General features: G+C 43.3%; 1 protein-coding gene across 5 annotated transcripts in view; it reads right to left on the minus strand.

Annotated features, from left to right (window-relative positions):
• The window catches only part of mid2 (midline 2), a 139853-nt gene that overhangs the window by 56185 nt on the left and 66518 nt on the right, over window positions 1-17150 (minus strand). For all 5 annotated transcript variants that reach the window (XM_085789687.1, XM_085789690.1, XM_085789689.1 and 2 more), the window contains one exon: window positions 13387-14270. In XM_085789687.1, the coding sequence (XP_085645813.1) occupies window positions 13387-14214 (828 nt within the window). In that variant the 5' untranslated portion in view covers window positions 14215-14270. The remainder of the gene's footprint in view (window positions 1-13386; window positions 14271-17150) is intronic.

Below are 17150 nucleotides of genomic sequence, written 5' to 3' on the forward strand. Positions count from 1 at the left end.
ATGTCATCTTTTTAAACCTTCAGCCATATAACAGGAACAATAATCTGGTGTGATTGACACTTTCCGAGCTAAAGCTTTACACTTGTCAGCTTCCAGCAAAACCTCCAGAGAAGTTCATCTCAGCTCATGGACTACAGAAACGGGGGGTTGGTTCTGTGAGAATGTGATAAGGTTATGAGCAAAACAGTTAGCCATTTCTTTTTCTCTCTCTCTCTCTCTGGTGTGAGGGTCGCGGAGCAGTGAACGCCTCGTTTCCGTGAGCATATGAGACGTGGTTCCAGCAGCAGGAGGATAAACACACTAATGTACACACACATTTGCTTCGAAAACAAGATACTGACTCATGATTTGTGGGAAGATGGAGGCACAGACGGCTCTGACGTAAAGCATCTGTGATTCCAAGGCTTTTACCGCAGCCTCAAATTTAACCTCCACAGAAACTTCCTCTGTGCTTCTCTGGACAGCACATTTTTAACTCAGTCTGCCATGAATACACTCCTCTGTTGCCTTGCCTTCCAGATTAAAAAACTTTATTTTGCACACACCCAGTTTTTCCCCTGCACTTAATAGTGTGATTTGGTTCCCTTGTAACTTATTGAATACTGAGCTATAGATACTTGAGGAAATAAATGGGTAGAATTTACTCCGACTATACAGAACACAATTGGAGACAAATAAATAAATAAACAGAAACAGCAGCTTTATATTTGCTGCTGTTTCAGCAATATCGACCGTGATAGTAGATAATACCATCCAGAGACCTATTTGAGAGAAACAGTGAGATATCCACCCCAAGGTGTTTTATCCTGTCCAACACAGTGCGACCCCCCCCCCCCCCCATTTGCCTGCAGGGCATTCAGATGTGGAACAGAAAACAACCCAGACTGTCATCTGCCAGAGCTGCAGTTGGCAAAACGCACACAGCACATCAGACACACGTACACAAAATACACAATAATGTGCTCGTACACAGCAGCAGCGGTGGTGAGTGACAAGACAGAGTGTCTCCATTACTATCAAAGTGGTTGTGTCCACCCTAACAGATGGGTTCGCCTCCTCCAAGGTGGGCGAAGTGATTTATTCTATCTCTACTGTACTTTGCCTTATCTAATTGGACCGACTGTGCCCAGGAAGCAGGCCAGTAAATCATGTCACTATCATGTATTTATAGATGAGGTCATGTAACTCTAGTGCTGATGGCAGCTACATAACGTCTATATATGACACCTGTTACCATGACAGCTGCTGGCAGGATGCCCACAAGAACTGAGATGGACACTGTAATGTTAAGTGACTGAGGAGGTAAAAATGTAAATGTCAGAAAAAAAATATGATGAACTCATATCACTGAACACATGGAGATTACAGCATCCTCAGATGGAGTCTACTGCTTTGAGTCTGACACACTTTGGATTCACATGCTGGGAATCCCAGCTCCAGCAGACTTATGGAAATGAAAAAAATCTCAGGGGATGACAACCCAAGTGCAAAATCACACAACCCGAGCTGGTGGTTCAGCTCCACTACTCTGCATTACTGATTTGGCCGGACAGCAGAGTCACAGTGCAGGGAACCACTCCGGACAGTGTCTGAATATAGGAAAGATGCATTCCCTGCGTTCCTGTAAGCCTGCGTGGCTAGCTTTCTGGCGTCGGTATCTGAAAGAGACGCATTCCTCTCTGTGTGGGACTCCCTGGAGAGCTGAACTTCCTCTGCACAACCTGAGCGGCGATAGAAACACCCAGGGATGTTCTGGCAGATCACCGGGGTCACGACGGGGGAGGATAGAGTTCACTATACAAACAGTGAACCAGAATTTATATTGAAAAGTGATACTGTGTCTACATCTTTGCAAACAGGATCTATGGTGGGATTTCAGCAGGTGTTACACAACAAATGGGAAATAAAAAGATAAGGGAATAGAAATTCTGCCAGAAACCTGAACTTTGTCAGAATTATGAAATCAAACATATCCGGTCACACATAAGCAGACATCGAACCAACAGATGTTTTCTCTATGATATCTCCTCACTCAGGTGGAGCTTCAGGGCAATCAAGGACTCACTGACAATAAAACAAAAAGTAATAGCATGAGCTTGATGGTTCTTCAAGCACACAGCAGATGTGGTATTGCAAAGGGAAATTACTAAAGAAGCTGCACACAGCTGCCTGGAAAACACCCAGTGCTATCAATTAGTATGTCTATTTATGCATGTAAACTCTATGAGGGGTTTCAGACTAACATGACAAGTCAGTTAAGAAAATCCTAATTTTAGATCTTACAGTTAAAGACCACTTTCGAGGAATAGCCTGGTGTGTGTGCACTACGTGTGTTCCTGGATATTTCACGCATGTAGAAATAACATGAGAAAGCCATCTATACACTATATTGTCCATGTGAATAAACAGGTAGTGGCTCCATGTTTGTGCATGGCCTCAGATGTGCACGTGGCTGTGTCGGTTTCGCCGTTGAGCTTTAGTGGACAGGGTGCTGGCTGCTGCTGTCACCACTACCCTGGCCAGAGAGGATAGGTGATGTGTCCCTTTTTTAGAAGCCATAAAAGAAGCCCTGCGTGCTATTAAGCATGCATCAGCGCTCCGCATCGCCTTTAAGAGCGGGACATCTGAGCACAGCGCCGCTGACCTGTGTTCTCAATCTCACTGTCACATGAAATGAACAAGCTTCCAGGTAACTCGGGTTTGCAAAAGCCAGTTCCCGTTCTTATTGTCCTGCCGCTCCTCTCCGTCCAGCTCTCGTGGTAAAAATCCTGTCCAAAGTCTTGTAAATCTACATAACTTGTACATGTGGGAGTAATGCCTCCAACTCTGGCTGACTGCTAGATGTCTCCTCACAGGGGACGCAGGTTCACTTGTGGTCTAGAGTCTAGACCGCAACCAACAGCCCTGAACTGTTGAACCTGAGGAAGTGAAATGAAATGTATTTTTTTTAAATGTATAATCTACATACACAGTCAATTTGTATTTGGTGCAGCTGGTGCCAAAAACAATAGTTGTATTTTCTACACTGATTGACATTTATTTTCTGGTTTAGATCCAACACTGACATATTCAGAGCGTAATAATTATGGTAAATGTGTAATTAAAACTGGTAAGACTGCAGTCAGAAAACAAACTTTCTAACTTTTCTCCTTTCCTAAATTAATACTTAATGACAAGCTATAAAAATGGAGCTGCTGTAAATACACAACAGTTCACAAGTGTGTTTAAAACTTTTCTAATTTACTATACAAAGACTTGACTCAAGAGAACAGGCAGCACGTGTCTTCCTCTTTCCCTATACATTGCCACTCTAACAGTCTCTGTGTTAGATAATGATCCTCATGATTGTGTGTGTGCGTGTGTAAATGTTGTTGGAGAGCATGTTTCAGGAAGTAAGAGATTCATGGGAATGGAATGTAGTGAAGAACATTTCTGTCCAAAGCAGCTGTGTCTGTGACTGAGAGCAGTGTGGGAGACTGCTTCCCAAAACAACACACACATACTTAGAAATCCATTTCTAGGCCTTCACTTTCTCCTCAAGATGCCCAAAGGAGTCGTTCCTCTCACTCGCAGATCGCTTTACCTTGCGTAATCTATGTCAGAAAGATGTCTTCTAGTCAATGAGTTATATGTATCCAACAGGCAATGATATAGCACAATAATGCTTAACAATAAAACCTGAGTATCCCATATTGCACTTTTTAAAACATAGGTTAACTTTGTTGACCTCATTCTTCACAAAGTTCTCCCTTTTCATCCACCTGTCTGCTTCTGTACCACAGGAAGGAAATCTAATTCAGAAATAAAAAAGAAACAGCCGGGGCTTTTCCAAAGAAATTCATCACTTGGCACCTTTGGGATGAACTCCTCTCGCTTATTTTGCTTGTTTTTCTCTCTCCTGGCACTTGTGATTTTGAACCGAGCCGTCTGATTCCTGACTGACCGACCTTCACAGAGAAGTAATTTCTCTCTGTCACCCTAATGGGATTGCTTAAGCTGGTTGAAAAATTGTAGCCTTGTGGAAGGATAAGCAATGCAGCTTCAGTGACAATGAAAGCAAAGAGTCAACACAGTGTATGAGATGATGTTCAACCAAGTGTGATTGTCGCAGATAGGCAAGATTGGTTTCTGTCTGACTTAAGTATCGCTGTGTATTATGGACCACATCCAGTTTTGGTCATTTGCTGCTCTAAACACCCAGTAACATTGAGCTCTTCAGCTCTCTGCTGAAAGGGAAATGATGCGTTTTCCATTTCAAGCTGTTGCAACACTGAAGCTGCTAAAAGGGAAACCAGCTGTCTTGGAGCCAAAACTGAAGTGGACATAGCCACAGCTTTCAAAAAATGAAAAGCATCCTATAATGGAAATGTATGATGAGATGAGAAATGATTATCACAGTAAAACGCCATCTTTCTGAGTCGAAAATCTTACCAGGGCCAGAGGGAATGATGCAAATGAGGTTTGTTTTGCTCAGCCACAGACTCCACAGTCGAGTCTGTGCTTTACCTGCTTTGACTTTGAAAACCCAAGATAAGAAAACCAGACATCTCACAGTTTATTTCCCAATTTGACAACAAAATATAGCACTACCATCAAGTTTCTATCCTTCAGGGCCAGTTGCACTTGTTTCGCTACTAAATGAGCTAACACGACCCGAGTATTACTATAACCCTCCAAACTGGCTATTACGGTACTGACTAATAACTGGTTCTTAAGATGCTGCATGCGCCTCTAGCTCTATCACCTGCTTCTTTTGTATGTTTGCCATTTAGTGACGAATAGATAACATCCACCTGGATACTATAGTCAAGACTGACAGTGATAAGAGTGGTGAGAGTGAACCAAAAGTTGTGAGCCATAAAAGCAAAACAATTATCTGAAAGATGCACACAAGAAAAACTCCATAGATCTGAGACAAGGGTAAAGTTGGTGAGAATTAGTTATGGATTTAAACACCTTTCACACCATGTGTCATGATTAAACGCCTTGTGGAAAATATTGATTAAAGCAGGTATAGCCTACATAAGGTATAATAAAAGTAGAGAAGTGCATAATTCAATCTCAGAATTTAAAGGGCTAGGCATTCAATAAAGCCACTCTTCAACATCCAGATAATACACATGATTCAATGCTGAAAACTATTATTAAACATGATTATTGTTCCCTGGGTGCAGCTCAGAGAATAATAACCACTGGGCTATTTTAAGTTTGGGGATGATTCAGAGGTCCCTGTTGTCCTCGGGCCAGTGAAGACGTGCTGCTCATCTCACACTGGTGTCATTAGTTCAACCTAAGCATCTTCCCAGTGACGCACTATTCCTGCCTGGCAATCTAACAACAGGATTCAGACTCGCACACGCACACAGCGCAGCACAAAAAGGAAGCGCGTGCACAAACACCAAAACACACCTCAAAGGAAAGAATAGAGTCTTTCAGTGTGTCTTCAGCTTTTGTGTGCATTCCAATGTGTGTGCACGGATACTCCAGTGTGTGTTTGTGTGTGTGTGTGCGTGCGCGGGCTGAAGAAATTCAGAAGTTGGATGCTGACAGACATTCCACACATTGTATAAATATTCCTGTTATGCTTTGGTGCCTTGTCCGCTGTCCCTGAGCAACAAGCCAAAATAGTTTCTTGAGGATTCAGGCACCTGTGATTTACCAATCTGACATAAAAAGCTCTTGTAAGATTAAAACGAGTCGACTTCATCAAGCCTGAGCAATCTTGCAAATTCCCCAGAGACACTGAAATGTGATTTGTAAATCAAGCTTTATAGTAATGTTCAGGGACTGCATGTGTCATCAGTTTCCCCCTAGCCCCTCCCTTGTCTTCATACAAAATGTGATCTGGGCTACAGATTGTTGCAGATTAATACCAAGAAGTGCTTACTCAGATATTGCAGGAAAATAATGTGGCAACGTCTGAAAGGATGGAATCAAAAATGCTTGGAAGTCACTGGAAAAAATAACATCAGCATAGCGAGATGAGTTTTCCACTGTTGATTAATGTGTAAATCCTCTTACGCTGTGGTGTGTTGCTGCCAGCCATCTGACTGAAATACATAAATAGTAATGAGTTTATGATCTGCCATGCATTCCATGTTGTATATACACAAATACAGCCTCTGTATCAAAATAGACACAACAGACACAGAACTCAATCTGGCGTGCATGAATGCATTGTAATTATAAATATATACAGTGCATGTGTTGTAGGCTATGGGTGACACCACAGAGACCCATAAAGTTGCAGTTATCAGCTGCTTAGTTAAAATGATTTTCCTTGAGTGCCAAAAGTGTCAGAGGCTCAGCTAAGCTTTGCTATGTTGTCAGCTTCTAACAGCTTTACACTAAAATACACACAGAACAAGCCTTCAAGTTCAGGTTTCCTTCAGGTTTTAAGCCTTGTGAAAAGGCAAAAAAAGAGAGAAGCAGATGACAGAGAGAGACAGGAGGGGAAATCAAGCAGGGTTCAACCCACATGGATTTACAAGGAGGGCTGAGGTGATGATGCCCCGAAATACTTGTGGTGATTTAACGTTTTAGAAGTGGATCATTTTCATGCTAAAAATTGATTGAACATTCACTTCATGAATGGTGGGAAATAGAAAGAAATCAGGGATATTTGAAACATCCATAAATCTATGATCTATACTGCGTAGCTGATTATTTGGCGAGGGCAGTGTGGACAGGTTGTAGAGAGAGAACCCATGCAGAAACTGGGAGGCCACATGCTCGCTGTGAGGGAACAGTGCTGTTTTCCTATAGCACTCAGAGCTTGTCAGATGAACTGATAATGAAACTAAAAGTACAATATTACATCCCATATGTTGATTAGGTGGGTTCTGGGTTCAATCTCTGGGCTTTTCTGTGTTGAGTGACTGCATGGTGTCCCTGTATGAGTTGGAGAAGTTATTTAAAACAAGTTCATTAAGAAGTATAACTTGCAGAAAAAAAGTGTTTCATTCCTTTACTGGCAGTTGTTAAGAAACTGTTCTGAGTCTTAAATGTCAATTTCAAAGATAACATCACCACAACCTCAGACAATACTATAGCTGATCTATTTCAGTGGCTCACATGGGCCGTTCTATTCTATAGCAGTGAATATCAGCACTGTGTTGTAGCTGTCTCTACTGTGCTGTCTCTTGCAGGCTACACAAGTGAACCCTGCTCTCATTTCATGGAAGAAAAGTGAGGAGAGGCATCAACGGATAATGGATAAATGAAATGGATAAATTTGTACATCGTTCTCAAACATACACACAAAAGTCAGAGATGAGTAATGTCAGTTATATCCCTCTTTCTGCATTACATTGTATCACCACCGACACCAAAGCTCTTAAAAGCTTTCCACTTTCTTTCAGCATAAATTGTGCATATGCATGAAGCGGTGCCTGGGAGTGATTTGATAAGCTTCTCTTTTTTTTTTTTTCATGACCCACCAAATTTTATGATGGGGTAGCGTGACATATTTTCACAACACATGCATGATGCATTGACACAGTGCTGCGCGGGTGCACGTTGTGAAGTATAGGTTCTTGTTCAGACACACACACGCACGCCCATGCACGCTTCCTAATGGGCACGTTAACGCACATAGGCAGAGTGGCGCACACACGCTAAAAGCTTTCTACTACATCCTTGGTAGTTCTGTCATAATGACTAAGTGTGCTCCATCTCACACCGTTGTGCAGACACAGCCATGATTTCCCCTGGCATCACACACTCACACAGCTCCCTATCACTGCACACATGTCAGTCTTAATAGCATCTGCTTCGACACACACAAGCACACACACACACACACACCTGTAAATACTGCACACACATTTGAAGGCAATCATGTACCCCCCTCCACAACGAACACACCGGAGGGTTGTGAGTCTCCTTCTCACCGGCCATATGCTGCAGCAGTGTATGTGGCTTTGTGTGAGACTGAAGGTGGAGGAGTGGGGTTACCTCAAACAAGACAGAATGGCCGGTGTCCAAATGAGAGAAAGGGGGGAAAAAGCGTGAGAGACACTGACAGAAACCAGGAGGGAAGGATGATGTTTGTGTGACTGACTGCAAAACAGTGAAAGTGAGAGAAATAGTGTGACAGTGTGAGAGGACAGTGACAGAGAGAGTGGGAGTCTGTGTATGAGGGGAAAATAATAAGAAAGTTGTCAAGAGTATGAGAAAGGAGGAGGTGGAAGTGCAAGACGAATTCAGCTCGGCTGAGTACTTGACATTGCCGCCTTTTAATTTCCTCTTAAAATCATTACTGTCAGTGTTTGGCGTACAATCAGATTAGATGAGATGAACTCTGCTTTGTGTATTGGCCCAGAACTGTGTGTATGAAAAGAGATTCAGAAAGTACAAGTAAGTTGGTGGGAGTAGTGGTGATTAAATGCATGCAAATTTGTGCTCCCATGCTTGTGTGTATGCGCGCGAGCTCACGCGCACGTGTACAAAATAAAACTTGCTTCTGGAATCTGGAAAAGCCGAACGGGTGTAAATGCAGCGGGAGCAGAGTCAGCAGCGGCATGATGCACACACTGCACAGAAAAGAGTTAGACAGTGCCGTAAGGAGCTTAGATGGAGAAAGTAGAGGATATGCTGGGGGGGTTGGGGGGTTGGCGGCTGGTTAAGAAAGCGCGGATGGGGGGGAGAGGGAGGGGCGGGGGTCTGTGTCAGTGTGCTATGGCTTGCCACTTCCAAAACAGGAATTAATCCAATAATCGCTTGAAAATGTTTTGCATATTTCATCATTCTTCTCAAGTACATAACAGACTATCATCTGGCGCAAATATGCGTGAGACCTGTCAGGACCCTGGAGACACACACACACGCGCGCGCATACACACACACATACACACACACACACACACACACATAAAAGCAATGACAAATCCCACTGCTGCAGGGTTAGCGCACATATGACGCGCTGAGTTGAATATCCAGGGTCTTTAAGTTTATCTGCCGCTTATGTTCGGCGCTGGTCTAAGTGTCACAAATGTCAGCAGTTCTCCCAATAGGCTTTGCCGCCACGTCAGCTCATTAGCACTTCATGCTAAAGCACACACACTTCAAACACTAAAGAGCCCTAAAGTCAGTAAATTAACTGCCAGTAAAACGTAAAAGAAGAGACGAGGAAGCCTTTTCATCCTAGTGATTTGATCCATTTATCACTATTTCTCAGTTTGTTCCTGTCATGGTCCTGTGTCTTCATCATCTAATCTCTGCTGTCTCTCTCTTCTCCCTCACCACCTTTTTTAATCCAGGTGCCTGTGTTCATCAAACAAAGATTACTGTGTCTCTGGGTGCTGGGTAGCAGTTGAGCTCAACACAGCGCTGCCAGACAAGGACAAGGGCACGAGGGGTGGAAATTGACTTTACAGACATTTTCTCCCAATCGAGCAGAGTGCAACCAAATGCTGCCAGACACATAGCCAACAAGTCTATATGTGTTGTGAGATGACACTAAATGGTAAATATGCCCTCAGGACATATGAATTAATGAATGAAATAATGAACTAGATTAGCACATCCTGCATCTATGATGAAAATTCATTAAAATGTTGAAAAATCTCAGAATATTGAAGATATTTGATGCCTATCTCCCTGGCCTATGACCCATCCCTTCCCTTCACCAACAAACAATTTGGTGAAAAATGATTCTGCACTTGTACTTGCTGGCAGACAAACATGGCTGGAAAACATAACCTCCTGGCTAGCAATGCCCACTGCAAGTATTGAAGCTTGAACAATCTGTCACCACTGAGGGGGCACTTTGACATATTGTTACATGTATCTGAATCCTCTTGTTAGACAAGAGGACTGATAACTCTCTCACGTCTGTATGGCATATGAAGGTGGAGACAGCAGATGGTTATGTATCTTTTATTATTATCATCCCATATTAAGAGTGGAAACAGCACCTCAGACTTACAAAATCCAAAGTGTAAAAACTATAATTTCACATTTTGTTTGGTATGACCAGGATATCTTCTTCATGCTAAACTAAGTGGCTGTTTCGTGAGACGAACTCTCAACAAACAGCTGTATTCCCCAACATGTTAAGCTATTCAGCAAATGGATGTATACTCCTTGCAACATTTTTGTCATAATGTTAAAAACAGCAACTACACAATTCCCCAAAACTAATTTAGCATATTTGTGGAGTATCAGAGCAAGCTTGTTCAGTCGTGACTGATGAGGTGGTTCACTTCTAAAATAAAATGGTCAGAGCATGCTTCAGCTTTTTAAACTGGTCTACCCAGCCTCTAAAAGAGCATGTAGGCTGCCACAATTTTTTTTAACCTAAATTACACACTAACAAGTCTGCAGTACACACTTCCAAAGCAGCAGGTGATGAGCTATTCACTGCTGCAAAAGATATATCTTAGCTGGAAGTGGTTACAGCGAAATCTGAAAACAAATAAAAAATCTTAAGTGCAGCACCTTTAAGCTGCAGTCTTTGTGTATCAAAGTGAAAAATACTATTACCAAAGTCAGCCAAATTGTAAGACAGAAAATGTCTTTGCTCCTGAGCAAAGAGCTCTGCTTAACAGCTGCCTAGAGAGTTAATTCACTTCCCTGCAGTTTCTGAGCCATAGTCTGTCTTTTACAGAGCTGGCACGTATTTGCATTTTCTCTCCTGAAATATCCACCCGCCTCACTCATGGGAAGCTTACCTTTCCCATAATGCGTGGGAAATCATTTTGGGATGGTGTACACAGCAGATGCAGGAAGTAATGTGAAGGGTAATCCAGAGGTCAGAGATCAATCAGAGTAAGGCAAGAGTTAAAATAAAGCAAATCAATGTAATTTGCTAAGGAATCAAACCAATCACTAGTTACATACTGTATACCTGAAAACTGTGGAAAAAAGTGGTTAATGTATATTAGTCTTGGAGAGAAAAAGGAAAAGGAAAAGAGAACACACAGGAAGACACACACCCCTTTTGACCTACATCTTCCATGATTAGCATGCACAAATGGGACTTCCTCTCTGCCGCTTTGCCGTGTGTGAGAAGAAGATTATAAGTTAGCTGCCACTGCCACTGGTGAGCTGAGCTGGGGCTTGGACTGGGGCTGGTCTCCTCCCAGATTTTGGGTAGATTGGTGATTTCAAAGTCAAGAAAGTTCAAAGCCTTGGATGTGGAACGTTCAAAAGAACCACAGCCAGCCACGAAGTGGAGAGGAAGGGAGGGGGGAGAGCTAGCTTCTTACAGTAAACTCTCCCACAGTCTGTAGAGAATGAGTCGGTAGTATGCGTGTGTGTGTGTGTGTGTGGGGGGGGTCAGTGAAAAGAAAAAAAAAAAGTACATGCTCGTGAAAATAAACTCCATGCTCCCGTGAGTTACGTCGATGAGAGGTGCTGAGCAGGTGGAATTTCGCTGACACGTTGGTGCTGAAACTGAAAGTGAGAGCCACAGTTTTGGCAGAGCAAATCATCAATAATGCACGAGGTGGAATAACTCAAATAAAAGTGATGTTTTATGCCACTGAGCGCATCGCTGCCATTGTTGTGCTCACCTTGGAGACCCAATGAGATGGATTTTTGTTGCATGTGGAATGTTAACAATGTCTCTTGAAACAGGGGCCAACAGATTCTCACACCCACACTTTTGCTTTGTACTCTACTTTGTAACGCAAAGACAAAAGCCCAAATGTGAGGCACTGAAAATGTATCCCTGTTTTTTTTTTTCTTTTTTTCAGAAATACAACATCTGCCAACAAAACTACACGTACTGCACAGTACACCTCTCTACAAATAAGGCCCCGAAAGTGCCCGTGTAGCACTTTCTCAGGTGTCCGTTTCTCTCTGTGTGCTACACAATGCCTTTCATTTGACACAATCAAACCATGGAAATACCTTCACACTGTGGGGACACAAAACATCAGTGGAATTTCCTTAATCCATGAGCCCTCAGGGATTTACAGTGTGAAGTACAAAGGATCAGATCTTGTTGACATTAAGAAGGAATTTAACTTTCTTTTTTTAAAAGTATTTACTCCACATAATAAGAATAACGCGATGTAGGACTACAGCCTATGTATTGCTTTGCCTCTTTTCCACAACATCAGTGAAAACACAAAGCATCTGTAACTCCCACCTCTCACACAGTAGCACCACTTCAGTTATCTCTATCAGACAGAAGGCCAAATACCTGAGCCTGCATCTCTGTATCAGAAATTCATGTCTGGGCAAAATGTGAATATCTGTTCCTGCATTAACACACACACAACAGGATTTTCTTTTTACTGTTTTCACTTTTGGTTTAGCCATCTGTGCGGACCCATTTATGTAACATCAAAGAAAACAAAGTGAATCAGGAAGCCTTTGCAATTATCACTGTTACATCATCACCTGGTATACTGATTTCACTCTAGGCGTTGAGCTAGAGGACGAAGCACCTCTGGTACCTCAGAATTACTTTGTTAATTAAAAGTTTGTTTTAGCAACAAGGATGCTCATTTGCAAGGTATCAGGGACACATGAAAACAGTTTCACCATGATACAGCCTTAACTACGACTAACTTGATTGTTCTACGCCAGTATACAACAAGAAATCCAAGTACCTCACAAAAGCAAATCCAAAAATTTTAAGCTAATTTATCTATTCATTTAATGTTATGGTGGTGTTTAATTTTGATCTCTTTTCATCTTCTCCCCCTTTTTTGGGAAAGGGATAAAAAACACAAAATAAAATAAATACACAAAAAGACGGTCACATGTCTTGTATATACATGTTCAATGTACATGGCTGGTGAAAGTTTTGGGCCAGCTGATGCAGCTGGCAGCTTTAGGTCTTTAGTGGTGGAATTAGCTCCAGCTAGTGCCTCTCTCTGTTGTTATTCACCCTGATTCAGCAGTCCTGGTCTTTACGCAGAGCCTCTGAATGCTCAGTGGCCACGGGGAATGCCAGCTCATCGACTATTATAATGACGGTCTCCCTATTGCTCTCCGTCTCTCTCTGCCCTTCTTGCCAGTACACTCTCCCAATTCTCTCTCGCTCTCTGTTTGCAATCTGTCTTTCTGTCCTTCTTGCTGAACAAAAGCTGGCGTGAGTGAGTATGATGCAATTGTAGCCGTGCCGAAAGTTCATAGTCAACAGAAATGCACAGAATGAACATCCCCAAGGTGGTAAGGGATGGATTAAAGATTTTGCTGTTTGGCAAACTGCAAACAAAGATATCACAATGAATGTCGCAGGCTATGTATGAGAACCTCTCTGTTAAGATGGGAATAGCGTCACAGCTCAGTAGTGAGTCATTGTTCTCTTTCCGTTCCATCTTGTGACTTACCTTGCTTCACAAACAGAGACAAGAAAAAGGGCAGAACATAGAAACTGTTGATGTGACCTCACTGCTCTGTAAACTGTAGGGGACATGAGGGACTCACCTTGAGCTTGTCAAAGCGTTCGGTGAGCGAGGACACTTGGTGCTCTCGGTGGCGCCCCACCAACTTGCAGAGGGCACAAATGAGCTGGTCGTCCACCAAGCAGTACATGTTGACCTTCTCGTTCTCGTGCTCCAGACAGGTCAGGCCGCGGATGTGCGTGTCCGGCACAGGCTCCACCAGGCGGTGGCTGGTGAAGGGCTTCTTGTTCGGATGCGTCGCGCGCAGGCATCGGTCGCAGTACGATACCTCGCACGTGACACACGTCTTGACGGCCTCGCGCGGCGGATCCTGCTCACAGAACTGGCAGCTGATGCGCGGATCCATTTTCGCAACAACAGCCGGGCTGTGGTTGGCGTTGGTGTGGTTGACGTGGTTGGTGTGATTGGCGTGCGGGTGGGAGTGGCTGGAAGTGGCCGGGCTGCCGCGGGCGCTACTTCCACTCGTGCCACCACCACCTCCGCCGCCAACTGTTCCAGCTATTGTACCGCTAATGGTGGCGGTGTAGGGCCGCTGCGGCTGCAGACGCCGGCTCTCAGTGGGGGAATTGGGGCCGCTAAGGGAGGCCTTTTGAAAGCGATCAATGATGTTCTGCAGCGTCACATTGCGCTTAAGGCCCTCCAGGCCGCGGTGATTCAGTGTGATGACGTAACGGCACGTGGGACACTGAAAAGCTGAGATGGATTCGAGGGGCTTGCTGGTGGAGCAGTGAGACACCAGGATGCGGTGAGCGCAGTTAAAACACAGACTGTGAGCGCAGGGCAAAAGTAGAGGATCTTCAAACAACTCCAGGCAGATCGGGCAGGTCAGCTCAGACTCCAGTGTTTCCATCTTCAGTTGAACCAATCTAAAGGTGACATCAAATCCCACGGAAGCTGGCCAGGTACCTGCATGAAAAGAAAAAGACATGAATGACTACTTCGTTTACACATTTTTAACAGAACAGGAACTTCTGCTTCACTGTGCTTTTGTTCTTGCTTTTCTTTTTGTTCTTTTTTCCATTTTTATTGAACAGAGCAGCAAAGAGAGAACACAGCCCATCAATCTGCCCATTCATCAATTTCTACTTTTAACTAACTCAGCCTTGAGGTTATTGGCTTGAAGAGAAATTGGTCGGTGCGGATTCAGCAGAAACATCACTAACACACATATTTCTTCCACTGTTATGGATCAGCTGCTCCACTTGCGAAACGGTAGACGGGACCCCCTTGCTGCAGCCTGTAACACATGATTCCTCCTGCAGAGGTGTATAAGAAGAGAAGACAGGAGGAATGGCTGAACTAGAAAGGATGAAAAAAGGGACAGGTTGGCGGAATAGCAGAGAGGAGGTAAAAATCAATGGAGTGAAGAGAATAGCAGAGTATAAGGAGAGGTAGATGCACAGGAGGACAACAAAGGAGGAACTACATTTCTCTCCATCCTGACAGACTCTTAACCTTACTTTGTTTTTACCTCCATGTCTCTTGCTCCGGCTCACCACTGAAATTTTACTGTGCTCTCGATGGTGAGATCAGTTCAGCTTACAGAGCGATAAACACTTAAGTTGGAGAATATTTTAAACTTTAAAGCACAGTCCCAACAACAATGTCAAGCCAGAGACTGAAAACAGGAGCCAGAGCTAAGCAGGAATTGATTTCAGACCGCCGCCCCTCTCCTCCTCCTCACCCCCCCCTCCTCGCCCAATCTCTGCACCTTACAGCCTGCATATCAAGCTGTCTCCCTTGGGTGGCCTTAAAAACCACTGACATGAGAAATCACCAATAACCCCTCTCACCAACCACTCACCCACTCATGCTGATTCATTGGCACAGGAGCACAGCTTGCAGTGGCTCTCTGTCCTTTTAAAGAAACAAAGCAGCCACCATGAAACTACAGCATTAAACTGGACTCAAGATTTACCGATGACTGAAGACCGACTCAGTGGGTTTTATGACCCATCAAAAATTATTTTTCACCTTTGGGACTGGGTTTAAATTCCTATGTGTGACTTGAAGCTTGGGTCATCAAGATGACTATGTTAGACTGAAAGAAACACAAGGGTGAAAACTTGTTATCAAGAGGGAGGAAGTAAACACAAAGGTCATTAAGATAGACTGTAGATTAATGAGTATTTGTCAGTAAGTTTATACAGCAACAGATCATTAAGCTTCCTGTTTCTCCACCTATTAACAAAAATAAAACAACTTTGAACACAGTATTTCTTCCCTAGTGTTCTTGTCCTTCTTGTCTCTCTATCAGTGCAGACACTGTCGATGTCCGACACAGGGAAAAGCAGCAGAGATTGCGTTCAGTGCATCTTCCCCAAACATGTATCATGCATTGTGTTGCAAAAATGTCACATTGCCTAAATCAGATAAACCTGACTGCAGAGGGATAATGAAATTCACAAGCTGTCAAAACATCATGCTCAAGTGACAAGACGTTGTCCTCCTTATCTCTTTAATTACTCATATTAGGGAATACTGAATAAATTGTGTCAGCCACAGCCTGTTTGTAAAAACTTGGTTGCACTGTGACAACACCACCCTAACTCGTGCATCCAGTTGCATTGAGAGCTACATTACACAACCATGCAGCACAGGACCAGCTGCAGACAGGCCTATATAAAGACAGAAACAGAGCTGAAAAGCTCAAACTCATTTGCACTAACAAAAGTCTCCTCCCCTGTGCTGCACCAGAAACCATGCCTCAACACTGAGCTGTGTTCAAAGCAAACATGATTTGAGCAGCAGCTAAGTGCTTGGGAAAGGCACTCAACTGCATAAAGTCTATGCATGCGGCAGCGGCTTCGTTACAACATTCATTATATGGAAAAGAAAGAAATAACGTCTCACAGCCAATCATGCAGATATCACACTGATAGGAAATGGACAATATGCTCCTACGCAAATAAGCGTGTGAGACTGTACTATATAGGAATATATTTTACACATCTTCCAAGGAGAAAGTTATATGTCTATGTGTGCACAAGCACATAATGACCTCCCCCAGTATTCACCTTGGCTGCTGTTTATCAGATGCTTTATGTGGCTGTTATCACAGCACTGGCCCTGCTAGGGAGAGAGCAAGAGTTCGACAAGAGACTGAGCAAACTACAGTTTTCAGCTTCGTCACACCAACAATAGGTTTCATTTATCTCCACTGTATCAGAGACTTGATAACCATGGGCGGACGGATGGAAACAGGATGTAGGTGGAGGTGATGAGGGGGAGGCAAGGGCGTCCTTCAAGACCTTATGACGACAAGAAAGGTCACTGACCCCTCAGTTTGTGGACTCAAGGTAAAAACATTACATAAATCTCCACATAAATCCTATTGGAGACATTTTCAGTTGCTGTTTCACCTTGAGTCTCAAAAACATGAACATTAGATTTCTACTTTAAATCTATATTTCATTGCTGTCTTTGACCTTCCAAAACAAGCAAATAAATACAATTTTCCTAAATCAGTGAGATCAGGATTTTCATGGGGAAGTACTAAGTGGCAGAGAGCAGCTGTTGGCTGAGAAACACCTCAGCTTCATATGACTGCTGTCAGCAACAGGAAGCAAAGCACGTGCTCATTAAGCTTCTCAGAATGCACATTCAAGATCACTGTGTCATTGCATAAATATGTCGACTGATGCAACTCAAGAACAACAATATCCTTTTATATCGCACAAGAAGAAAAATTAAGTCAATAAGTACTTTGTTGTTGTATTACAGAAGATTATTTGCGTCTGCATAATCACTATTTGATAAATAAAACCGGGAAAAGTCACGGAGATC

The sequence above is a fragment of the Trachurus japonicus genome, chromosome 10, assembly GCF_045865225.1.
Source record: "Trachurus japonicus isolate A0001 chromosome 10, Traja_1.0".
In the NCBI taxonomy this organism is placed as follows: Eukaryota; Metazoa; Chordata; class Actinopteri; order Carangiformes; family Carangidae; genus Trachurus; species Trachurus japonicus.